The 26,775-nt window shown below is 35.9% G+C and overlaps 1 protein-coding gene across 5 annotated transcripts in view; it reads left to right on the top strand.

Moving 5' to 3' along the window:
* Positions 1-26,775, top strand: part of PPP2R2A (protein phosphatase 2 regulatory subunit Balpha) — a 75,821-nt gene that overhangs the window by 45,058 nt on the left and 3,988 nt on the right. For 3 of the 5 annotated variants that reach the window (XM_064482484.1, XM_010995685.3, XM_031442190.2), the window contains 6 exons: positions 1,792-1,889; positions 15,076-15,241; positions 20,558-20,670; positions 21,360-21,537; positions 23,656-23,820; positions 24,701-24,870. In XM_064482484.1, the coding sequence (XP_064338554.1) occupies positions 1,792-1,889; positions 15,076-15,241; positions 20,558-20,670; positions 21,360-21,537; positions 23,656-23,820; positions 24,701-24,870 (890 nt within the window). The remainder of the gene's footprint in view (positions 1-1,791; positions 1,890-15,075; positions 15,242-20,557; positions 20,671-21,359; positions 21,538-23,655; positions 23,821-24,700; positions 24,871-26,775) is intronic. The other 2 variants (XM_064482482.1, XM_064482483.1) reach the window with 1 other exon arrangement.

Genomic DNA, 26,775 nt, shown 5'->3' on the forward strand with positions numbered 1-26,775 from the left:
CAGATTAACTAGTTTGTTTGACGGATTAGCCAAAAAAACTCAAACTGTCAATGCTGTAGAAAAAATTGGCTGAATTGGACTTAAAAGAATAAGAGTTTGCATCTCCAAGTGGTGTCTGTCTGAGGGATTTGAATTTGAAAATAATTTTTAATATGTATGGTTTTTACCTTATTCCCTGATTTTAGAACCTAACCTTCAAATAAGAGGTAACTCTGTTTGCTGTTAGCTCTTAGCTCCTGCTTATTTCCTGTCTGCAACTGTAATGTGCTTTAAGTGCGGGGACTATGTATGTTTCGAATTCTTTATTATATTCACTACAGAAGTAAATACAGTACAGAGCACCTAATAGAATGGCTTTTAAGTACTTATTGATGTTCAACATTACAAAGAAGTACAGTATATTCAGTTTTACACCATGGTGTTACATACGCATGCAGGGCAAACACTAGATTTATCCTTTTCTCCTGATACACCAACCATGGTGCGCTGTCCAGGCTAAAGTTTTTAACCTGGAGGTGGAGTGCTGTCCAAACCCTATGAAATTATATGCAAATTTTTGTGTGCTCTCAAATACGTACTATTCCTTGGGGAGAACATGTGTAACTTTCAGTGGGTTCTCAGAGAGTTCCAAAAAGATTAAGTGCCTTGGATCTAGACAATGGCAGAAGCAAGGAAAGCTTCCCCCAAATCAAGCTCGACTTGGAAAAATTACTAAAATGAAGATAAAGTGTAGTGGTGGACAGGTTATTGATATATAATAGATTGGTCAGTAAGGTTTTTAATTTAAGGTATATAGTGTTCTTTCTTATATAAAGTCACATTCTTAAATTCTTACAGTAAGCTGATGTAGACAAGAAAATGACTCAACTTTTGTGGTACAAGTTTGCTTATTTATTTAAAACACATATAATGGAGTTTTTCCTAATTTGGCATAATGCTTTATAGTCAAGAACTTGTAGTGATGGTGAATTGGTGAAATAGTGAATTGTATGGTGTAATTGCTTTCTCTTAATGCCCAATTCTGTAACTTAGATTTTTCTCCTTAGGAAAATGGCTCTGGTGTCAAAGAGCAAGGAAAAAAACCCTGATATTTAATTTGAACTTGACTGTGAAGTTAGCACCCACTTTGGGTGTAACATGACTGATTCTAGTAGCCCCTGCTGTGTTTGGGAACCACAAGAAGAGCTGAGCATATTGAAGGTGCACAGCACAAAGCATTTCTGGTATAAGTGTGTTCTGTTTGCAAACATTTGTTTAAGTGGCCATAGTTTGAATTTATTTATCTATGACTGTTAAAATTCCAGCTGAAATTATTTTTACATTTAAAAAAATTTCCCATTTTAGTTATATCTGTCTTAATTTTATAGACCATCTTTGGGTTTGGCTAAAGAAGTTTATCATAAGTATATAAGAAAGAAAATTAGCACAGTAATTGTTAATGTTTAATGGTGCTGTCATAGAATGATTCACAACTTGATTTCTTTACATTCATGAATTTAGTGAAATATTAATAAAGCAGTAGTATTTATTATTTGTTGTGTTCCTGTTTGTTAAAATAGTGTCATACTGGTTTATTCTGGGGAGTTTTCTTTTTTTTTTTTTCTTTCCTTTTTTTTGGTGTGAACCAAAATATTCATAAGAGAACTTTAGAATTACTTTATTTCTGATATCAGGTTGATATATAGACTTGAAATATATTAGGAGAAACATGCTATGTTCTCACTAAGAAACTGTAGTAAGTTGGGAAAGAAGAACTAATGTATTTTTTTCATTTTTGTTTCAATTATACAGCAGATATAATTTCTACAGTAGAATTTAATCATTCTGGGGAATTACTAGCAACCGGAGATAAAGGTGGTAGAGTTGTCATCTTTCAACAGGAGCAGGAGGTAAGTGTTTAAAGTTTAATACCTAAATTTCAGTTTGCTCTTGGGACTGAAGCTTATGCTGGAGAATCTCATCAGAGGATGTTGGTAAAAAAAAAATTTTTAAGAAAATGTGTTTATCAAGCAGAATATCCAGTGTGTAGATAGCTTTGGTTCTCTTTAGTTTTGTATCTGTGTGTGTGCTGTTTTGATTTAATTGTAAAGATATTTGGCTAGAGAAAGGGGTGGGAAGTGTGGAATAAAAGATTTTAACTGATTTTGAAGCCTTAGCCCTCCTCTTTTTCCTCTTAAAATTCCATAAAGCAAAATTGCTTTGACGTCTTCGCAATGCATAGTTTTCTTTGTGTAATTGAGGGTGGGAGGCTAGTTTAAAGAAAAAGAGCTGCTCAATTATTTTGACATCAGTTCATACTAATACTGTTACTGTGATTTAAGTATAAAGGTTTTGTGTTGCGTGTTTATGCATGCAATGTAATTTATAAGCTCAGTAACCCTCTTACAGTAGAGTTGATTTGAAAATTGTTTCCCTTTCTCTTTGAAGAAAGGAATTTCTCATTGCAGAATCTGTGTTTAAAGTGAGTTTGGTTTTGTTTTGGGTACAGCTTAGGCCCACTTCTAATTCTGACTGACAAGATTTCTCACTGAAATTTTATGCAAAACAAAATGTTCACACTAGATTTTTCCCTTACTCTCTCCCTCCATTTGTAGAGCAAAATTACACCTTTAGAATTATATGTTTCCAAACATCCTGCACCTGTCTGTCTACAGTTTATTTTAAAAGAGTTTAAAAGTAATGTGGGTAAATGCAGGATTTTACAAATAGATGTCTAAATCATAACACAGAGATAGCTTTTAAAGGATTGTGAAATTCCTTAAATAAGCAAGAATCTAGTAATAATACTACTACTTTGCACTTCTATAGCGCCTTTGACCTGAGGATCTCAAAGTGCTTTACAAACACTAATGAATTAATCCTCACAACACCCAGTGAGGTAGGTAATTTAATTTTAAAAGAAATGATTAATAGTGTCTGATTAGAAGATGCACAAACACTAAATATGTCTCCTTTTATTTATTATTTTTTCAGTTGGAAGAAAATATGAAAATAAGACTCAAGCTTTTGACAAAGAATGTTCTTTTGGGAAGAGGGGGCAAAATCAGTTTTCTATTCCTATTTTCAAGCAGCTAAAAACTTGACCATTAGAATCTTGAAATACTTAGAGATATAATGGAACCTTACAGATCATTACAGTTTCTCTTTATTTACAAATGAGAAAGTCAGGATATTAAGAGATGACCTGATTACTTAATGGCAGAATTAACAACCAGAGCCCAGAACTTCCAACATGTCATCTTTCAGTGTGCTCTGATGCCTTCCGTGTCAGATAACCAAAATGTGAGTGTTAATTTTGTCATTCAGAATTTAGAGCTGACTTTCCCATAGGCATTCTCTGCCTGACAGTGCTTTTTTTTTTTTAACTTAAAATTAATGGCTTTCTACACTTTCTGTTTTAAAGAAACGTGTTTGAAGAAAAACATATAAAATTAATTTTCCGTCCTAAGCAGTCCCATCTTGAAGGGCTTACGCTGAGGGTTTCTGAGCAAGCCTACATTTTTAATGGGAGCTTTACATTGTTTAAAAATGTAAATTGTCATTCTTAATTGTATTTAGGAGTTCAAGACAGAAATTCATTATCTAGAACCTCAGATTAGTAGCATGTCTTTTGAGAATTACTTAGTGTAAATGTCAGTGTATTTTTTAAGTGATAGATTAAATAACAATGGTGGTAATTATTGATTTTTCCTTTCTGAAACTTGATTTTGTCATAATATTGATGCATTTTACCTAATTTATTTTCCACATTTTTAAGCCCTGTCTTATAGTGGAACTTCTAACATAGTGCTGTCTTCAGGACATTCAGTGTGGGTGTCATTGATTATAAATGTCTGTACCTTACACCTGGAGGCGCCTTTATTTCAGTACCTAACATTTTAGATTAGATTTTCTGAATTCATAATTATATGTCTTTAAAACAGTGTTACAGTTTGAAAAGTGGAAGAGAAGTTAGAGATAGTCTTTTCCTAACATTAGATAAATTCCAGCAAAAGTTTATATAATACAGTTATATTGCATAGCGTAATAGCAGAGCCCTGGGATTAGAACTTGGATCTCTAAATTTCAGTCCAGCCTTTTCTAATAGCCACAGCTATTATACACACATTCCAGGGTACACTGGCACTTAAGTGAGTGTTTCTTAGACCGTGATGGTGATTCTAGCTCTCTCTACAAAACACGGTGGCATTTGAACTATTGTAGCTTTATCCTCTCACCCAGTGGCAGGGTTCCTTGATAAACTTCACTTGACTAGAGACCAAAATATTTCCACTCACTCTTTATTGTCCTTAGTTAAGAAGAAAAAGTCATACTGTAGCAGGAGTGAACCTGACACATCAAATTTGCCATCTTTAACCCACCCTTCTATCTCACTTCTTTACCCTTCAGATGTGGCAAACCCCCTTCCTGTCATCTTGTCGGGTACCTTTTGCTGCCTGTTCTGTGTATATTCCCCAGTCAAAGAAACAGTGGTCATTTACAGGATCTTCATTCAGTTCAAGTATATTTCAGCCTGGTGATCCTGTAACATTTTTTGCTGTCATTTAATATTTTTGTAAGTAACACATTTGAACAGTTTTCTTTTTAATAGAATCTCTGTGATAGAAGCAGAGTCTGAAGGGAAATTGAGGCACAAGGTGAATTGATTTCCATGAGGCATCACATCCATCACGTACGTGGTCAGTAAAGAGTCCAAAATTTTGACGTCTAGTCCAGTGTTATTTATAGCATTTCCTGAAATAGGTGACCCATTTTACTAATTTTCACAGCTTATATCTGATAACTTTTGACAGCAAGGTAGCTGGTGCATTATATTGTTTTTGATACTAAAAATATGGGGGAGAGTCCAGTCAACTGTTAGAACAGATTGTGGTGCTCTTCAGTTTTTAAAAGATCTTTGTTTCCTTGGATGCTTGAGTTAGGTGATAAGCAGTTGTTGAAGTAGTTGGTTTTCTGTTGGCTTTGGATTGCTCAGAGCTTCAGCTTCTCTGAGGCTTTTTGATGTACATGAATAGCTTATGTGGGTGGAGGGTTGATATTTTTAGGGGACAGTTAAGGAGAAAGGAAGGGGGGGTATTTGTTTTTTGATTTCTAGGTTGTTTTGCAGCCTTTGTTTACTGTTTTCTACAACTGCTGGCAACTTTCTAGGATTTCTTTCTCATTGTTTTTGTTCTTGATGTCATATTCCCCAAACCCCTTAACAGAATATATAAGAAACCTCAGCATGCTCATCTCCAAAGATCCATAGTGTTGATAGTATGGTTATATTTTCTAAATTATTTGGAAAGACTAGAATGGGGCTCAAAATCAACAGGTTTTAACAGAATTCGGTCTCATTTATAGAAAGGAGTTGGTTTAGTTTGATGTTTGTTTAAATGAAGGAACAGAATCTACTGTTTCAGGGTAATGTGGCAGCATTCACTTAATGCGGTACTTACTGTGTGCCAAGCGGAATAGCAAATTTAGAAACGTCAGTGAGGAATGGTTGAAGGGATCAAGGCTGTATAGCCAGATGAAGAGCCTGGGAAGAGTCTTGATATTTAGGGATTCACGTGGAAGAAGAGAGTAGTTTATTTTGTGTATAGAAATAAATAACAGCACAGGAGCTGGATGCCCATCTGTCAGGAATATTTGTGGCAAGAATACAAGAAGTTCAAGAAAATACCACTGTGGTTTCTTCCAAATCAAAGTATCTATAAAATGAGGTTCCTTTTCTAAGCTACCCAGCCTTAACTATCTTCATTTTTCGTTCAATTTTTGATCAGTTTGTGCTTTCAGAGTAAAAAATGTTAGAATCACCTAAAAATGCACCTAATCATCTAAAATTTTGAACCAAAATGTTATGATGCAGATTCCTAGATTGCAGTTCAAAACCACTAAATCACAATTTTTGGAGGCCTGAGATGCCCATGACTTTTTTTTTTTTTTTTAAAGTCCTCCGGAGACTTCACCTAAGAGAAAATTGTAAAATTAAAATTGACTGCATTCTAATACGAGAATAATGATAAAAGCTCTGAAATACAGCTTCAGGTTTATATTATCTAAAAATACATTTAAACAGTTTCCCAAGATAGATCATGTATATCGAAAAATGCATGGAATCAGAAGTGTTCAGTTATTGTTCCATGAATTTCCACAACAAATATACTTGTGTAACTATCCCCTGGGTGAAAAAATGGGATATTACTGGCATTTCAAAAGCTTTCTCTACTCTCTCTGTCGCTAGTACCCTCCTCTCCCCAAATAACTGTGAATTTGTCTTGCCTGTTTTAAACATTATATGTATATGATTTGATCATAGAAATTAAAGAGCTAAAGTTTATGGGGTTTCCAAGAGTTCTTAATCTTTTTTATGCCATAGATTCCTTCAGTAGTTTGGTCAATTCTGTGGACTTCTCAGGAATGTTTTAATTGTATAAAATACATAGGGTCACAAAGGAAGCTATATTGAAATACATTTTTCAAAGTATTGAAAAAACTTACTATTTGTGGTTTTTGTGGATAACAGCTGAAGTGTGATTTAAAAACGTCATTTCTACAGTGACAAGGTCACAGGTATTGCTGATACTGTGGTCTGTTGCTAAATGCAAAATTGAAAGAAATGCTGAATTTTAGCTAGAAGTTAGTAAAAATAAATATGTACATTTTTTCCACATTCAGGTTCACAAAACCCCACAGACCACCGGAAGTGTTGAGTGGGTCCCAAATTTACAACCCCTGGTAATGCAGTCTCCCTTTACAAATAAAAAAACTGGGGGACTCAGACATCAGCTTTACTCATCTAAATTCATACCATTAACAAAGACATTAACCCTTACTCTAGAAACCCACGCGTCCCAGTTCCTTTCACCGTCCTGACCCGGGCACAGCGGCGGCGGTATCTGTGCCGGACCCTCTGCCAAGCTCCCTGAGTCTTACTAATCTTCACAGTAAAATAACGAAGATGTGTACACACTTCCTGTGTCTCAGTTTATTACAAATTTATAAATGAATTGAGACTTAGAGAAGAGTATCTTTTCGAAGGTCACACATCTAGTCAAGTGGGTAAAAAAAAGCTAATTCTGCATAAATTGAGATGAATATCCACGATACTGGATATCGTTTAACAATGAAAAAATTGATTTTCGAAATGCACCTTTATCAGACAGGATATAATTTTATGGAGTTGTGTTTAGTCTTCACTGTATTTTACTTTTTCAGTGCTTTAAGGATGTTGAACTAATTATTTCTTCCATATTGTGACTGAGTTGTATAGACAGGTTTTGAAATTTATTGAAAATGTGTTCTTTCTTAGATAACCTCTTTATGCTCTTTCAAAGTAAACACAGTTAGAATAGAGGTTGTTTAAGGTTCCCTAATTTGAGACACTAAAATTAGGCTCCTTGAGTTCCAGGCCATTGTATACTTAGCTACATCATGTTGTCTCTTAAATGGCATAATGTGGATTGATTAGACTTGGTCCCTGTCTGGAAGGGAAACTAATATTTGAACATGAATTTACTGTCTCACTTAATTCTCAAAGCTATCCTGACCAAAAGTAGTGAGGATAAATTCTATTCACACATGAGGAAATTGAGGTCCAGAGGATTATTACTATATTTTATGAACCTGTAAAGTAAAAGTAGGCAGTTAGTAAGAAGAAACACTCCTCCCTTCCCCTCTTAAATCTAAGACCAAATTAGATTCATTTGCTGAATGTTGTATCACCGAGAAACCAACTCATTAAGGGTCTAAGTTGAAATTCTTATTTGAGAGAAGCATGGTGACTGAACCTTGAGATCTACCCTTTCTTAGTGATAAATAATGGGAGGAAAGCTGGTCTGAGAAGGCAGAGTGTGTGCGTGCGCGTGTGCACAGGTATGTGTGGGTTTTTGTTCAGCAGCATGCAAAACTTCTTCCTATGTAACGTTATTTATCTCTTATTCTGTGTCATAGTTTAGAACTAAATTATTCTGGTTAGTTAGATAATGTGAATAATAGCACATTAACTGCTTTGGATTATATAGCATTTTCAAGCATTACAGCTGACCCTTGAACAGCATGGCAGTGAATTCATGTACCATCTGTAGTCATCCCTTCGCATCTGCTGGTTTGTAGTGCTGCAGTATTTACTGTTGAAAAATACACACATATGAAAGGTCCTGCTCTGTTCAAACCCACATTTTTCAAGGATCAACTGTATGTTAATTATAACTTATACATTTTCTTTAAAGTTTATTTGAATATTATAGGCATGGAATAATACTGCTTGATTTGATTTTTCAAATTGGTTCAACCAGGTATCCTTATCTGTCCCACTATCTTGCAGTTTTGTGGGTAGGAAATTATGACTGATACTCTTCCAAACTGGATACTGATTGGTTTAGTACGTGATAGACACTCAGTGAAAGAGCATTAGTTTATTACTACTGAACGTAACTTAATAGGATCCTGCAAAATCTTAAAGTATTTCCGCTACCATCATTGTGATCAGTTTAGGAAAAGTGTGAGTTTTCTTTCTGTTTTCTGTTTACATCTTCATGTTGTATTTTGCTTTATTCTAGAACATTCCCCTCATTTGTTGAATGCATTGATAGTGGTTTGTTGTTTGATACAAATTGATTTTGTCTTGTACCATTTCTGTCACTGTCCCTGCTGAATTGCCATTTCACAAGACTATTTAGAAAGAGTCTTTTAGTTGACCCTTGAATAACAGATTCGAACTGCATGGGTTCAAACTCAGATTTTTTTTCAGTAGTAAATACTGCAATACTACATGATCTGAGGTTGGTTGAATCCGCAGATGGGGAGCCACAGTGTGGAGGGCCAACTACACATTATGTGTGGATTTCTGACTGTGCAGAGGCTCAGTACCCATAACCCTCATGTTGTTCAAGGGTTAACTGTATTTTGAAGTATAAAACAAGTGATTGCCTGTGACAAATAAAGGATTAAAGGAGCATTAAAAAACAGTAACTGAGTTTTAGTAGTGTTCTATTTGGAGGCTTTAAATTTTTCCATTTACTCATTTTTATAAGACGATCAAAGTACAATACATTTAATGTTTTCTAAAATTTTTAATGTTTTGTTCAAGGAGCAAAGTAAATATTTTCTATATTTTCACAAAGTTTTATTTAAGGCAGAAGGAAGTTTTTTTTTTTAAAGCACAGTGCATTTACTTATATTTAGAACCGGCATAGAAAAATGAAAACTGTATATTGTTTCTACAGAGAATAAGATAAAAATCCAAAATCATCCCATGACATGACTAAATTAAAGATCAATTTATGTATCTGTGTTTATTCTGAGGCTGTATTTTGCAGAAATGGCATCATGCTGCGTATGTATCACTCTGACTTTTAGTTTTATATCTGTTGGTGTTTTCTCCAGTTAATCTCAGTTTCAACTAGGGAAGAGAAGAGACCGTTGGAACCATTGGGTGGAAGGAAGTGCATGTGTAGTTTGAAAGAGCATAGTCTGTCTTTAAAACTTAAATGACAAAAGTTTAATAAACTTGTAGCTTGCAGGGTCTGCAGAAGATAGGAGCAGGAAGCATTGCACGTAAATGACTGTGGTTGAGAAAGCTGGATCTGCCATATGAATTTAATTGGCTCTACAGCATTTCATAATGTACTTGACTCGATGGACATTTAGGTTGTTTGTGTATTGAGTTGTTCATACATCTTTGTATACATTCTTTTTCATTAGCTTATACTTTTAAGTGGAATTATTGAGTTCATTTTTAAGTCTTTCAATAAGTATTGACAAATTATCCTCCAGAAAAGTATAAATTTATACTTCTGGTAGTGTATGACTTTGTCCGTATTCTCATCACTAAAAGAGTGGTCATTATCATGGTTTTTATTCTTCATCAGTTTAAGGGCAAAATATTACTACTTAATTTTGAATACTAATAATGAGCAATTATGCATATATTTGCTGACTATTTCTTATGTAAATTACCAACTTTTGAGGGTGTTCGTATTTTTCCTAATTATGTGTGAGGACCTTTTACACATGAAAGATGTGTGAAACAGAAGGACCTGTTGTCTTAAGATGCACTTTTCTACCTGGTGTATTTTTTCTTCTTACCTAGTCAGGTGTCAGCCTTTCTCTGCTCTTTGCTTTTGTTTTTATACTTAGAAGCTCTTTTCATTTCAGAATTATATATAGAAAGTTTGCCATTTTCCTTTCTTTTAGCGGCTCTTATTTATTTTTAAACATTTAATTATTCCCTCTAATTTATTTTTTGTGTACGAAATAAAGTTACAGTTTTCTTTCCAAATGTTTGCTTGGTTCTAACACCATTGGATTTTGCTGCTGTTTTGGTTTGTTTGAACCTCAGGGACATACTTGAGTTCGTGACATACTACAGTTGTAGACCATAGAGACAAACATGTGCACATAGTTGTGTAGTCACACATGCATAAACTATTATTTGCATAACGTGCTCCTATTCACCTTTCCCTTTGTAGATAACAGTTTGAATGTGTTCTTGTAATTTGTATTTTGTTTTTGTGTGCTGCATTGTTATTTAATTGTGGCAAAATATCACATAATGTTCCAGCCTCCCAACAATTTCCATGTGTGCAATACAATTTTGCCATCCCAGTCATACATGACAAACTGTACCTACTGAACAGCAACTTCCCGCCTTCTTCCTTCTCCAGTCCCTGACAGTCACCATCTGTTTTCTGTTTTTGTGAGTTTGACTACTTTTGATAGCCGAAATAAGTGGAATCATGCAGTGTTTGTCATTTTGTGACTGGCCTCATTCACTTAACAGAATGTCCTCAAGTTTCCTCCATCTTGTAGCATATGGCAGGAGTTCCTTTTTTAAGGCCGACACTCCATTGTATATGTGCACACCACATTTTCCTTACTCATTTATTTATCAGCTGATGGACATTTAGGTTGCTTCCACATCTTGGATATTTTGAATACTTTCTTTGAGAGCCTGTTTTGAGTTGTTTTGGGTATATACCCCAGAGTGGGATTGCCAGATCATACGGTAATAAGGTCTGTTTTTATTTTTTTTTTTTGAGGAACCTCCATACTGTTTTCAAAGCAGCTGCACAGTTTGTATGCTGTGGTTTTTTTTAACTTTGTTGAAATATACACAGAAAAGCACACAAAATGCTAATGGATTATCACACAACAGGCTTCTAGGTCAAGAAATAGAACTTCCCACCCTTCCATCAACCCTTCGCATCCCCCATCCCAGTCACTCCTTTCTCCTTCCTCCCCTGATAAGCCTATCTGCTAACACTTAATTTGGCCTGTAGATTTAGAACTTTTTATAATGTAATCACGTGGCAAGTATTTTGCTTGACAGTTTTGCTCAGTAATATAATTTGCTCACTTTCATTGCTGATGGACATTTAGGTTGCTTCCACATCTTGGATATTTTGAATACTTTCTTTGAGAGCCTTGATGTTCTTTTGTATTACTTACCACAGTTCATCCACTCTTACTGAGGACATTTTGGTTGTTTCAGTTTATGGCTGTTAAGAATAAGGCTGCTGTGAACGTTCTTGATGTTTTGTGGTGCACACGCGTAAAGTGATGTCATGGGGTGGGCATTTAGTCTTCGTAGACGACACAGTGAAAAGTGGTTCTGCCAATTTTATTCTCATAAGCAATAATGAAGGTTCTGGCTGTTCCACACCTTGCCAGTGCTTTGTATTGTCAGTTGTTTTAAAATTTAAACATCTTGGAAGTTATGAGTGTATCTTACTGTGGTTTTAATTTGTACTTTCTTGATTAACAATGAAGTTCATCTTTAATGGGCTTATTGGCTATTTGGATATCATCTTTTGAGAAGTGCCTACAGAAATCTCCTGCACGTGTTTTCTGCTGAGTTGTCTGTCATTTTTCTTATTGATTTGGAGGCTTTACACTTTCTGAATATGAACCCTTTGTCACAGTTATATTTGTTGAAAGTATCTTCCATTCTGTGTTTGATTTTTCTGAATAGTGTATTTTGAAAAATAGAGGTTCCTAATATTAATATAATTCAGTTTATCAGCGTTTTCATTTTATCATCGTTTTCTCTAGGCTTACTGCTTTTTTCTGTCCTGTGTAAGAACTGCTTCTCTACCTTAGGAAGAGGTATTTTCCCGCTGTCTTGTAGACAGATATGTGCTCTCTAGTAAGGTGGTTATTAGCTCCATGTGGGTATTTAAATTTTAATTAGTTAAAATTAAATAAAATTTAAAGTTCATTTCCTTAGTCACAGTAACTATATTTCAGGTGCTCAGTAACGACATTTGGCTAGTGGCTACCACACTGTCTTTATTACTTTGCTTTAAAACTTGGTCATGATATAGTATCCTTTGTATACTTATGGATTCTGTTTGTGTCTGTGTTGAAATAAGTGATTTCGTTTTTGTGGACTGTGTTTCTTAATGTATGTGAAGAATACTATGTCTTGCCTCTCATTCTGTGCCCTACTTTTATCACTAAGAGCTATGTTTTCAAGAACCTTCTGTCTTGCTGTGTGTGCATCTAACCTATCCTTCCTAATTTCTGCAGCATTCTCCATTTGCCAGTTAACTCCAACCTCCGTTTACCATACTGGCACCATGTTTTAGTCATTCTTTTTGTTTTTACCTTTGTTCCTGTAGAAATTTTTTATTCAATTGCCTGTTATATGCCAGGCACAATTATAGGTGTTGGATTGAAGCACTTATAAATTTATTATAGAAAATTTCACATAAATAGATTGTCTAGTTAAGAAAATAGATTATCTCTTAGTGATGATAACAGCAAGCTAAGAAAAAGAGGCAGGTGCAGAAAGCTATGCAAGAAAAACCCAAATATGAGGCATTCTGGAATGTATCATGATTGTTCATGATTGTAGGAGAGTTTTTAAAACAAAAATAAAATAGCCTTCTTTGACTTTGATTTATTCTTGTTCAAATGGCACAGTGTTGAAGACATGGGATTATGTTCCTTTTTCTTCTATTTGCTAACTGTACTTTAGCTCTTGTGGAGAACAGTGTTGATGTGATCATTATAATGTAAATATCCCTCCCCACATTTTAGGGAAAATCCCACTGCTAGCTAAGGAAGGGTCTGGGTCTCTGCAGTTTGCAAGTCAGTCACCACTCATGCATCTGTTTTTTGGCATCTTTCATTTGTTACTGCTGCTGTCATCTCTGCTGTTATTTTTTTGTTCTTGTCTATTACCTTTAAAAATTTTCACTGTGATTTTTGCAGAATTTCAGGAGAGATTGCACACTGATACATGAGCCCAGTCTGGCATCTCTAATTTTTCAGCCAGAACTTTCTCCTTATATGATACATTTTTTTTCCTGTTGCAGAGAAACAGTACTTCTTGCAGTCCGATGAGACCGCCAAACCCCTCTGAGATTTTGTGTTTGGATCATGTAATAGATCATGTTTAGACCCGTGTGGTTATTGAGGCTTTAGGATGATGTTCTTTTTCTGTTTATTTTTATATGGTTGTGCTTTTCTTTTTACTTACCACTTTTTTTCTTATCACTAAATATAGCGTGACCCAAATAGATCCAGTTTTTTATATAAAACAGTGTGTCCTTATCCTTGGCTCTTTATGTTGCTTACCTGAATTATATGGACCTTAATTTCAACTTTTGACTGAAGTTTCACATACACAGGTGACCTAAAGGCAGAGATTCTTTGTTAAATCTCTCTTTACCTCTAGGACCTAATGTACATAGTACTTAGCGCATAGCACTCTGCACTTACTCTATTCCTTAAGTGAAAAACACGGCATTTATATTAAAAATTGAATTGCCATTTATTGTAGTTTTCTTGGAGAGTAACATGACAAACATATGGAGACTTGAGTAAGTAATTTTTAGTAGATTTCAGTAGAAGAGAAGAAGGAATTTCTTCTCAAGTGATAATAGCTTATACGTAATAAATGGATTGGGTTGTTATCCAAGTTGATTTAAAAGTGTGGTAATGAGACCAAGATTCTGAGCTTGATCTTTACCCCTTGTGTGTCTCCAGTGTGGATTATGTTCTGTGGTGTGCTCTGTGTTCTCAGCACTGGCAAACCCATTTAGTCATAACTGACACTGCTGTTAGAGGGGCTAGTATGACCGTCACCATGAGGGATCAGTCCAGATAATCAAGCTACTGAAAAAAGAACCCAAAACACTTGATGATTCAATAAGGTTTTCTTTTTTGTAAGGAGAATAATAACTACTAGTGGATGATTCTTTTTTTATCAAGTAATCTTAAACACTTCATTTGATAATGCACTTTTACCTAAAGTAGTTGATTATCAGTAATATCTTTCTTTTAAACTTTTTCCATTGGTTCTTTGAACTAGATATTTACTGGTTATGATGTAAAAGATTTTTAATTCTGTGATGATGAGTTAAAAGATGTAATTCTGAATGCGATTATAATTCTCATTTTTGCTAAGGTATTAGTAGTGTTAACTGGAAAAGTTCACAAGTAGTCTCTTTATCCAGTAGCTTAAACTGTATTCACTCACACTGGTACTAAGTGAAATAAGTCATCGGTGTGTTCTAGGCTCATATAATATAAGAAGGATTAATTAAGGAGGTTAAACAGTTGTTGATGGGGCCATAGGGTGAGGTTTGCTGGGTAATGCTGAATGTGGACTTACGAAGTAATAGAGCTTATAACAGTGGTCTTGTGGGGAAGAGGGGTCAGGGGTCTAACGTGCTGTTGCATTTATGAGAGCTCTTCTCTTAAATAAGTTTTTTCCACAGTGAAATGACTGAAAGGCAGGCATGAGAAAGGGAAAGGAAGAGGACAGTACATCATGCTAAATAATGGATAAAGAATTGACCCTTAGAACAATGGGCAGATAAGGTGTGTCCCAACCAGCTGTTTCTGACAAGCTTTACCTGATGAATTGGGCCTATTACTAGGCTTTATGTAGCTTTTCCTCTTTTTCTTTTAAGCGTTTGCATTTATTCCTTGAAAGCCTTGAAGTATAAAAAATAATATAATTGTATACAAGATGCAGGTAATGAATTAACCAGAATTTGCAGGGTCTGTTGGAATTGATTGCATGTTTGATTAATTTGAAGTATTTCTCAACTGGTCCAAATATTTTTGTTTCCATTTTAGAACAAAATCCAGTCTCATAGCAGAGGAGAATATAATGTTTACAGCACCTTTCAGAGCCATGAACCAGAGTTTGACTACTTGAAAAGTTTAGAAATAGAAGAAAAGATCAACAAAATTAGGTGGTTACCCCAGAAAAATGCTGCTCAGTTTTTGTTGTCTACCAATGGTAAGTGTAAGCTTTTCCTTTTCACGTGCCCACCATGTACAGATCTCTTGTAAAATACTTTCTTATTTTGAAAGAGGAATAGTTGTTAAGAGACCTCTGCAGATAGACACTTGGAAATATTTCTTCTCTGTATAGAATGTAAACTCTTTTTTGTCTTCCCTTTTTTATTCTCTTAGTTTTTAACTTCTGTGGAAGAGATCCTCAGGTGTCCGTTTTCTTTTAGTACACACACAGTTTGTAGTGAAAAGAATGAGCTTTACTATTGGATTTTGGTCAGATCCTGTTTTTGCGACTTCTTGGCTTAGTAGCCTTGGACAGGTTAACTAACCCTGAATCACATTTTCCTCATCTGCAAACTGAGGATGGTAATATCTATATTTCAGTATGGTGAGTGCTCAGTAAATCCTAATTTCCCTTCCTCCTCCTTTTTAAGTGTGCCTGACTCCAAAGAGTGTTTCAAACTATAAATACAAAATAGTCTGTCAAGGGACAGTCCCCATTCCAGGATACTCTCTAGGAGAACACTCTTCTTGATTGATCCTCGTCCAACGAGGACACAAAGGAGTTGACTTCCTGCCTTCTTCCCAGGAGGCCTTATGGCTGGAAGAAGGGTCTTCTTATACTGTTCTGTTTGCTCAGGAAAAGCAACAAATAAGGGTTAGAATTGTCTAATGACCCTACCAGAATTTAAAGTCCTTTATGACAAGTTAAGAATTGGGCCATTTCTTTTTGTTGTAAATTTTCTTTCACATAAGTTGTTGTGACTTGTTTTATCCTTTTGGGTTTAGATCTAAAGAGAATCATTAGAGTGATTGTGGGATACTTCAGCTGTTCTGGGTAGCCATGGTCTGCAAAAATATAGATTAAAAAATTCTCTGAGGCTGACACAAAGGTTGGGGAAAACCTCTCATTTTCTCATCCCCTCACTAGTAATAAAATCAGTTTTTAGCACTTAGACCTTACCATTCTTTAGCACTTGAAGAATGTCAACTCAGGTGACTTCTGGGGTGACATAGTAGAGAATACTGAGTGCTGGTCTCATTTGCCTTAGGCCTTATCACCCACTGTATCGAATTCTTGGAAATACATTCCACAGGATGACGCCACTAGCTGACGACATAAATGTGTGCTTGCTCTGGGGTGCCTAGCTTTGTGATTGTCAAAGCTCTCCCCAGCCAGCCCCTTGAACTTCGTACCATCTACCTGCTTTCATTTCACATAAACTGTATTCCTCTGTCTTCTCCTTATTAAAAGAAAAATAAATAGAAATAATGATTTAAAGCTCATAGCTTACAGCATCATAGATGGAAGAAAAGCATTTACTCATGTCATATGTCGGCTTCTAATCTTGGTTCAGTTTTAATTCACATAGTTAACTAAGTTATTTCAAATGGCACTTGAGATACTGCTCTTTGACATCAAATAGCATGTAATTATACCATTAAGATAGTTTCTGGTTTGGAAGTAGGTGTCCCAGGAAGTGTGTTTGCTCTTAATAATTTTGGCAATTCACTTCTTATGGGCTACTTTATTTTACTTTTTATAAAGGAGGATTTAAAAAATACAGGCTGAACTAGAATAATGAAGCCCCGTATACCCAGCACCCATTTTCGGCAGTTCCTTGTTCTTCACCGGTGTTTGTCAGGTACTTCTCCTTCCCTCCTTCTCGGTACTGTTTGGAAGCAAATCCCATTTCAGTTCGTTTATAAATTAAATCTTAAAAGCCTTTTAGATCTCATTTATATCCACGTGTGTCTTCCATGTGCTCCTCTGTGATTTGAAATAAGCAAGGCATCGTGTAACCAGACGAGCCTTTCTGGACACTGAAACTCTACAGAAGCTCAAGGGAAGGAGAGATCACTGGGAATTTCAGTGGTTGGGTCAGGGGTTATGTGAATAATCCATGTAGTATTTTTCTGTAGACAGAGTCATTGGTGTTTCCCAAATAGGTTTACTGTGTAAATTTGAAAAATCATTGGTTAATAATACAAATTATTTTTAAGGGCACTACACAATGCATTGTAGGTTTTTTGTCTTTTTGTTGTTACTGTGTTTAATGAATACTAAGTAAAATACAACTTTGATGGGGCCTCTGTTTTGTGCTAGAAATAGAGTCCAATGTGGAAGGACAGAACACATGCAGGTGGGGAGGGGATGGGAGGAGTAAGACTTGAGCCGGATCTGAAAAGCTTTTTTCATTCAAAAGAGAGCAATTGTGGGAAAATGTCAACATCTGTTAAATCTGAGCAGTGTCTTTATATTAGGTATCGTTTTCTCTGTGCGATAGAGCATAATAATACCTCCTCTTCTTCAAATGTAATGGATCTTTATACTCAAAAAAGATTAGAAACCACTGGGGAGAAAGGTGGAAAATAGAACCAAGCGTTCCAGCTTTGAATAACCAAAATTAATCTTACTTTCATCCTTGAATTGGCTTTCCATGATCATCATGAACTTTTGAATGTTTCCAAAATTGTTTCTACTTAAATAACTTCATAGTCATCTTCTTATAACTTTATTCATTTAATGTTTCTTCAAGTGATATTATTCTTTCTCTTTAATCTTCTTTTGCCTTTTTAATATCTTTACATTGCAAAAACATCCAACTCTTAATCTGTTGACCATGGTCTTTAAATATCTGAATAATACAGGTTTACTTGTAAGTAGGTTGTGTTTTAAGAGCTTATTAATGATGAAGCTGTTTGGATTTTATATGAGAGCTGCATCCCCACAAAGGAAACTTGGTAGCTTGGGTTTCCCTGTCCCAGCCCTCTGTGGTGAGGGGAACACTTGGACTTGAGGACTTCTGGAGCACACCTTTAGTTACTACGTTCAGATGTAGAGAAGCACTGTACAGCAGTGGTCCTTAACCTTTTTGGAAGTAACATATCTCTTTGAGAAATCCCCTGCACAGAAAATAAGTACATTCACATAAGCATGCGTGCAGCTTTATAGAGTCTGATTGTTCTTCTCTTCCTCCACCTGTGGGCCAGAAACGCCAGACAGGGCACCTCTGTAGAGATAAGAATTTTGATTTTTAAATTTCTGACCTGCCTTGTTCTCAAGCACTGCAGTGAAATTGGGTAGCACTTCTGTATCCTTTTCATCATTAAATTTTTTTAATCTCTTAAATCACACACATTTTATCACGTTAAGATTTTTGCTTTGAAGTTTAATTTGTTTTAAAAATCTGTTTACCCAGTTTTTCTTACTGGAAATGTTTGATAAGTGTATTGTATTTCTTTATCTGGATCTTTAATAAGATGAACAATTTGAACAAGCCGTAAAATAACTATGGAGGTTGGGGTGTGGGGTTCACCGTACCATCTTAGACTGTCATTTCTCCCAAAATGTAACATTTAGGCTGGACTCATTTATATGACAGATTTTGGGACAAGTTATTCTAAAGCATACCATTCTTTACCTAAATTATATAAATACATATAAACTGGCCATAGAAAACACATATAACTTAACAGTAAGGTAACTATAAAGAAGATTATGTAGGATTCAGATGAAATACTAGGTTACAAATTAGTCCCATTAGCAGTTCTTCTCTGTGTACACATCATCTCTGCCAAGGGCACCCCCAAGGGCAGCTTGGCTGGTGCCTCTCCACCAGGCAGAGGCCTTGCTCCTTCTCCGTATGACAGAGTTTTACCAAGTGCTTTCATACACTATTTTTTCAAATTTTGTTATACCTGTTTGCTTATGAAGGACCATTAAGAATGTGATACTTTGATATGCATGCACCTTTAGGATCATAACACAAAGTATTAAGCAAACATGCATGAGTCCATAGCAATATAAATAAATGTTTGATTGAATAAATAAAGTGGGGAGAAGGGATGCTTTTTACAGAAGAGAATTCCAGGTAATATGTGGGTAGGTACTCCTCCCTGCGGGGACTGTAACTTAATTGTCCCTCTAAATGTGGCCTGGACTTAGTGACTCATTTCCAAAGAATAGAGTATGGCCAGGGGGAATTCAGTGACTGCACCTGGCCGTTACTTCCTTAACCGAGTGATCAGATCCAGCATCAGCCGTGGAAGAGTCATGCTGGTACTGTGTGTGCCCTCTCTTCACCTCTGGTGCTCTTCCGGAAACCCCATGAGCCCAGCCTCATCGTGAGGAGGCAGCAGACACACCCAGTTGAGGGACATTATATACACTTCCTCACCACTGCTGCTCAGAACTGTCAGGATGATGAAAAATAAGGAAAGTTGGAGAAATTTTTAAAGAGAGACTAAGGAGATTTGACAACTAAATATAGTGTTGTTTGGATCCTAGAAGAGAGAAGTGGCATTAATGGAAAAACCTGGTGAAATCAAAGTCAAGTCTGGAGTTAATTTCTTAGTTTTAACAAACGTACCGTGCTTGCATAAGATGCTGACATCAGAAAAAACTGAGTGCAGGGTATATGGAAAAACTCAGTGCCCTTCGTGCCTTTTCTGTAACTCTAAACTTACTCCAAAATTAAAGCTATTTTTAAAAACGCTGTTTTATATATTCTTTGTTTTTTGTTTGGGGTTTTTTGGGAGTGTGGTAATAATTAGTGTTTATTTGTAATGGAGGTACTAGGGATTGAACCCACGACCTCATGCACGCTAAGTATACACTCTACCACTGGGCTCTACTCACCACCCCTCTATATATTCTTGATACCTAAGAATTTTGTCTTGAAGGACTTGGGAACTGTATGCTTTTAATCAGTCAATTTTTTTCAGGCTCTATTACCTACTTGAGTTGAATCTCTAATGCAGCCGGGAAAAAGGAAGATTTTAAACAGAGCTATCCAGGCCTATGAAGGAATTTGTGAAGTCTTCGATAGCATCTGCTAGGAAGTACAGGACCATGGAAGATAGATATTCCTTATCATTTCTATTCTATAAGAGTTAGGCTGTCTTAACTGACTTTGTTGTTTGTTCTGTTCTAAAAATTAAATATTAAGCATATATGTGTATGTTTGTATATATGTATAGACATATATGTGTTTATATAGACATACATATACAGTTTTTTTCCCCTCTGGCTTTATTTTTGAAGGATAAGGACCTGGCTGTGACTTGATCTTAATATCATATGGATTTTTTGAGTGCCGTTAATGTAAATTTGTGATTTCTGCAGTGTATTTCTATGAGTATGTGTTTTTATTCACCTGGTAATGGGAAATTTGTTTTTTATTAAGTCAGGTCAGGGATTTTATTCTTGGTATCTTTGGGGGTGAAATGCAAAATGGAATGTTTAAAAATGTTTTTCTTCTATCAGATTTTAATCTTTGTTTTTTTTTGAGGACTTTCTTTATTTTCTCCCCAGATAAAACAATAAAATTATGGAAAATTAGTGAAAGGGACAAAAGACCAGAAGGGTATAACTTGAAAGAAGAAGATGGACGGTATAGAGATCCTACTACAGTCACTACACTTCGCGTAAGTACATAAGAAAAAAATGATCCTAATTTTGATGGCTAGTTTCCATGTTCATATTGTATCTTCCAGATCCTCAGCAGAACTTGAATAGGAATAATTAGTCTGCCCCTTCCCAAGGATTCTGTACTCAGAAAGAACGTTAAAAGCTCAATTTTAAGCAGACCCTGACCTACAGAGAGGTCTCACCATGGTCAGGGCTGAATCAGGACCCAACACAAAGAACTTGTTTTATACTATGCCACATTCTTTTCCTCTCATGGTTTGAATTTCAGCTATTAGAAGGTTAAATTTCAAGATTAATTTTCTTTTGAGACCAAAAACATAGAAATGGACCAAATCTTCTAGTTGAATTTAAAAAATACCAAGAATTAGACTCTCTGGGTCAATTTCCTTTTTAGCCACTTTAAACCACAAACATTTCTTAGCTTTGCAAGTTTTTAAGCAAAGGATTGAAACCAGGAAAAACTGCAAATTCTAATAGTATTGCTATCTATAAAAGAAGAGATATTTCATTTTTCTTCCTATTTCAACACTTTAAAGAATCAGCATTAGTTGCTGTATAAAACTAAATCTATTATGTTGTTTTATGTTCCCTCAAAAACTGGAGTATTGAAGTATTCTGGACCTTCAGTGCTATTGTAGACAGTGAACATTTTGTAACGGCTGTTTTCCATGTGTTTTATTGACAGGTGCCGGTCTTTAGGCCCATGGATCTAATGGTTGAGGCTAGTCCACGAAGAATATTTGCCAATGCTCATACATATCACATCAATTCAATTTCTATTAATAGTGATTATGAAACATATTTATCTGCAGATGATTTGCGGATTAATCTTTGGCATCTGGAAATTACAGACAGGAGTTTTAGTATCCATTTGGTTTCTTTTTTTTTTGGTGTTTGGTAAAGAAGGCATGTTATACCCATATTAGGTTTATTTTCCTTACTCTCCTTAGTGTATTTTGATTCCTTCTTTTTATAGTGGCTTCTTATTTTATAACACTTTTTCTTTGTGTGTAAGTGATTGAACACTGAGGGAAGTTATTTGATAAAGGGCATAATGTATCAATTTAAAAATTAGATTCTTAGGTGCTCACTTTGGCAGCACATATACTAAAAATTAGATTCTTGAAATTTTAAGGAATATGTTGTACCTATGAAAATAGGAAATTTTTTAATAGTTGAAATTCTTGTAACAAAAACAAATAATGTTGAGTAGTATTTTTAAACAATGTTTTTAATTATAAAAATATTCCCATTAAGGTTGGAAAAAAATTCATATGTCATAATGCTGTGTGGTGGTATAAATACTTCTCCAGACTCCATTTTCATTGTTACCCTCCGGAAATTTTTCTGTGCATGTACAAGTGTGTGATAGACATATATATAGACACGAAGTGTGTGATATGTGAGCGATACACACATATGCACATATAAATGGAAATGTATGTATATGTACGTCTGTAAGTTCTTGATAAATGATAGTTATTACAACTACTATTAATGTATGTATTTCCAAATAGGTATCATTTGAGAAATTAACACTTTACTATATAAGTCATACTCTACCGATACAGACATACCTTGGAGATACTGCAGATTTGGTTCCAGACCACCACAATAAAGTGAATACCGCAGTAAAGCAAGTCACATGAATCGTTTATAATTTTACAGTGCCTGTAAAAGTTATGTTTACACTATACCATAGTTGTTAAGTGTGCAGTAGCATTATGTCTTTAAAAAGCAATGTATATACATTAAGTTTAAAATATTTTATTGCCAAAAAATGCTAACCATCACCTGAGCATTCAACTAGTCTTAATCTTTCTGTTGGTGGAGGGTCTTGCCTCGATGTTGAAGGCTGCTGAATGATCAGCGTGGGGGTTTCTTGAAATAAGATGACAATAAAGTTTGCCACATCAGTGACTGTTCCTTTCAAGAATGATTTCTTTGTAGTCTGCAGTGCTGTTTGACAGCATTTTACCCACAGTAGAACGTCTTTGAAAACTGGAGTCAGTACTCTTAAACCCTGCCACTGCTTTATCGACTGAATTTGTATAATATTCTAAATTTTTTGTTGTCCTTTCAACAATTGACTAAATTCGCCACCTTATATGGGGCATAGTTCACGGTACCCCAGAACAATTACAATAGTAACATCAGAGATGGCTGATCACAGACCACTGTAACACGTAGAATAATGAAAATGTTTGAAATACTGTGACAGTTACCAGGTTTTACACAGAGACACAAAGTGAATAAATGCTGTTGGAAAAATGGTACCAATAGACTTGCTCAACACAGGGTTGCTACAGAGCTTCAATTTGTAAGAAATGAAGTATCTGTGAGGTGCACAGTGACCCGAGGTCTGTCTGTATTGTGTAGAAGAGCCTGTTGTCCTGTACCCTACCTGTCCAGTCAGTGAAAAGCTCTTGTTTTATTATGCATTTTTTTATCTTGAGTAGACGAGCATTTTTTCATATTTGTCAACCATTTGTATTTTTGTTCTTTTCCAGTTTTTCCATTGAATTTGCATATATTCTTTTGGGGGTTTTTTTGGTTTGTTTTTAAAGCACCTTTTTTATATCAAGTAAATCAGCTCCATTATCTGTGTAAACAGTTTCCTCCTTTTGCCCCCTTCTGGATTTTTGCTTTGTTTTGTATAAAATGTATACTAGGTTCTTAATATTTAGAAAGATAACTTACCAAAGTCTTCTTTATGGCTTCTGGGATTTGTATCATACTCAGTAAAAAAGACCTCTACATTCTAAAATGATTTAAAATTTGCTCATGTTTTCTCCTAATTTTTTTTTTTTTTAAGAATTAAAAGGTTTGATCCCTCTGGGATTTATATTCATATGAGGAGTCATACACAATTCAGAATTAATACTTGTGCTAAATCTATGAATGGATTTTAGATTTGAGAACTATAAAATTATACTTGCCCTTTTTTCTAAGTGGAAATTCCTTAATAAAATGCTATCCAGATATTGTGGATATCAAGCCTGCCAATATGGAGGAGCTGACGGAGGTGATTACAGCAGCAGAATTCCATCCAAACAGCTGTAACACATTTGTATACAGCAGCAGTAAAGGCACTATCCGGTTATGTGACATGAGGGCGTCTGCCCTCTGTGATAGGCATTCTAAACGTAAGTTTGTCACATCTGTTTGTTAGATAATATTTTTTATGTCTTCAGACATAGTAGCCAAAGTTACATAGGTTTACAAGTCTCAAACCTGTACCCTCTGGTAAGCTGCCTGACTCCACAGGAGGCGTTATGGTTTATTCTCCTGGGAGAGCATCGGAGGCTCTCAGGAGCTTGTCTGTTGAGTCCTAGTGGGTATATCTTTAATGGGATGCTATTCTTTGGGAATTTGGGGTTGGGTTTTCCAACCCTGTATTCAAGTAGAGCAGCTCCTTTCTTTTCTTTCCTCTCTCCCTTCTCTCTTTCCCTCCCTTCCTTTCTGTTTTGAGCTTTCTAGGAAGATTTCTTCTGAGAAGGAGTTCCTTTGGGTTGAGGGAGGAAAAAGTACCAGCTTAAAAAATTAAGGGGATGTGTTATTCTTACCTTCATGTTATTGAAAATTTTTAAGACTCATGAAGATTGGTCCATGTCTGGTATCAAAATAATTTTACCTGGCCACAAAAAAAAATGCCAGTATGAATTGGAATGGTGAGGATACTTTGTTTCTCATGGTGACGATGCAAAGTCAGTAAGATACCTGTAGGACCTCAGACCTGGGGCAGTGACGTCAGGCGTCCGGATTGAGTCTGCCTCTGCTGAATTAGCTGCTTGACCCTGGAAGGTGCTACATGCATACTTTTGCATCTTCAACTTCAGTATGAAGTCATTCTCATCCTCTTAAACTTTCAGGGAGACTTTGTTCTTACAGCCAGAGAAACGTTTACTAGCCTGTCATTTTTAGCTCACTCTTTAAAAAAAAGTTTGTGAATGGTTGGTTAAGCAAATGCTTTATCCGAGCCAGAATATTTACAAATTGCCCTGCCCCCTTTTTGTTTGTTTTTAGTGTTTGAAGAACCTGAAGACCCCAGTAACAGGTCTTTTTTCTCTGAAATCATCTCCTCTATTTCTGATGTAAAATTCAGCCATAGTGGTCGATATATGATGACCAGAGACTATTTGTCAGTCAAAATTTGGGACTTAAATATGGAAAACAGGCCTGTGGAAACATACCAGGTATGCAGTTTTTTTCTTTCAGCGAGTATATAACCCGTTTATTTAGTTTCCAGTGTTCACAGAGAAGGACTTTGTGCTGTGTGTTATCCCAGTACAGTGTGTGTTCACCATCAGGCTTTTTTCTTCAGAGACACGTGAGTGTGCCGCTTCTCCCTGTGTTTAATTTACAAATGCTTCTGTAGGTTGTGTGGTTCAGTCGGTTTGGTTCAATAATGAATGCTGCTTTTTTTTACCCCCGCTGTTACCTACATTTAAGGTGAGGACAGCAGAGCACCATTTATTAAGGCCTGGGGGGAGAGGACCAGGGAGAGTGGCCAGTCCTGGAGAGCTGTCTTGGGCGGAGCACGCGCAGTAGTTGAGCTAGAGCCTAGCTTCAGTGTGCTGGGTCAAATGGACTGGCCACTGCCTCTAGGCCAGTAACTGGTATCTTAAGCTAAAGGAGAAGGGCTGGTAAAAGCCCAGCGGGCAGCTTTAGGAGCTGCCTGTCTGTTGTGGGACGTCAGTTCTGGATTCTCTTCTTGTCAGCCAAGCCTCTACAGTGGATCTCTGCCCCTTTCTTCTGGAGACAGGAATGAAGATGCCCACAGCTGGAAAGAGGGTGGCAGGGGTGGCGGGGGGAGGGGCAGCAGAAACCCTAAGCTACGGTGTAGAAAACACTTAACTCTGTTTTAGGAGCACAGAGTTTATAAAACGGGTTCTCAAAATTAGAAAGGCGTTTCTCAGACTTTTTAATCCTCTGACAAACATAAACTACTTAAGGTTCTCCTTGATGGTATTTGAAATATCAAAATGAATGCTACGTTAAAACAAAAGCAAAAGGATACAATACTGCTTTGTTTTTCAATTACATTTGTGCAACTGCTGACATTCTGATCTGGCTCCTGGTGACCCTCGTCACCGCCCATTCCCACTGAGAATAATTGGTCTGAACCTCACCTTCATACTCCTAAATTGTTGGGTGAGAAGCCTGTACATGCATTCCAAAACATGGCTGAATTACGATTTACCTAATTTTAGCCGGTTTGCGGTTTTTCTGCCTATGCTGAATTAGATGAGTGATTGAGGGTAGAGTCACCTCACACTCAGCTGGAGCGTGTGCAATCCAGCTGTTCTTGTTGGACTTGGATAGGCATCTGGCTGAGCTGTATGCGAGTGAAGGGTAATTTTTTGCCTTACACATTCACTGTGGATCCTAACCCCATGTGAGCTGCAGTTCCTCTGTTAACAGATTTTCACTTAATGTCACATAGATGTGGTGTGAATCATCCCATTATTAAAGTAGAAATGGACACTGAAAATGACTTTAGGTTGTTTCATAGAAAATACAGAAAAAATTCTATTTAGAAGGTACCTACTCTTCTCTATCATTACTTCTTTTTAAGGGTCTCTTTAAGTTAAAAAGGATAGTGATATAGACTCCCTTTTCCCCATCTTCTGATCACAAATACTTTGCAACTTTTCTCTGTAATTTTTGTAGTATTAATACAGAAATATATCATTTCTCAATAATTTTTATATAACAAGTTTTTTTTTAGTTGATCCCTTTGTGAAATACTAATGATTAAATATAGAATTATACTTCAAAAAACAGCTACATTTTCATTAGCTTTGGTTATTGTATAAGTAATATCCGTTATATCAAATATTTCCATGACACATACTTGGAGTAACCATGTAACTTATCACCAGGACATGGTCATGTGATGCATAGCATATGCACTTAATGATGCTGTAGGCTCCAGTTATTTATGCCCCAAAAATGGTAGTTAGAAAGGAAGTAAAGCCACAGTGTTACATATTTTCTAATCAACAGTTAATGGGTTGAAAGCCAAGTGTTAGCGTATTCAAACATTGGTATAATATTCTTTAATTAGTCTCTCGTCTGTGCCATTTTCAGATGTTTTC

Source organism: Camelus dromedarius, chromosome 36, assembly GCF_036321535.1.
Source record: "Camelus dromedarius isolate mCamDro1 chromosome 36, mCamDro1.pat, whole genome shotgun sequence".
NCBI classification, from domain to species: domain Eukaryota; kingdom Metazoa; phylum Chordata; class Mammalia; order Artiodactyla; family Camelidae; genus Camelus; species Camelus dromedarius.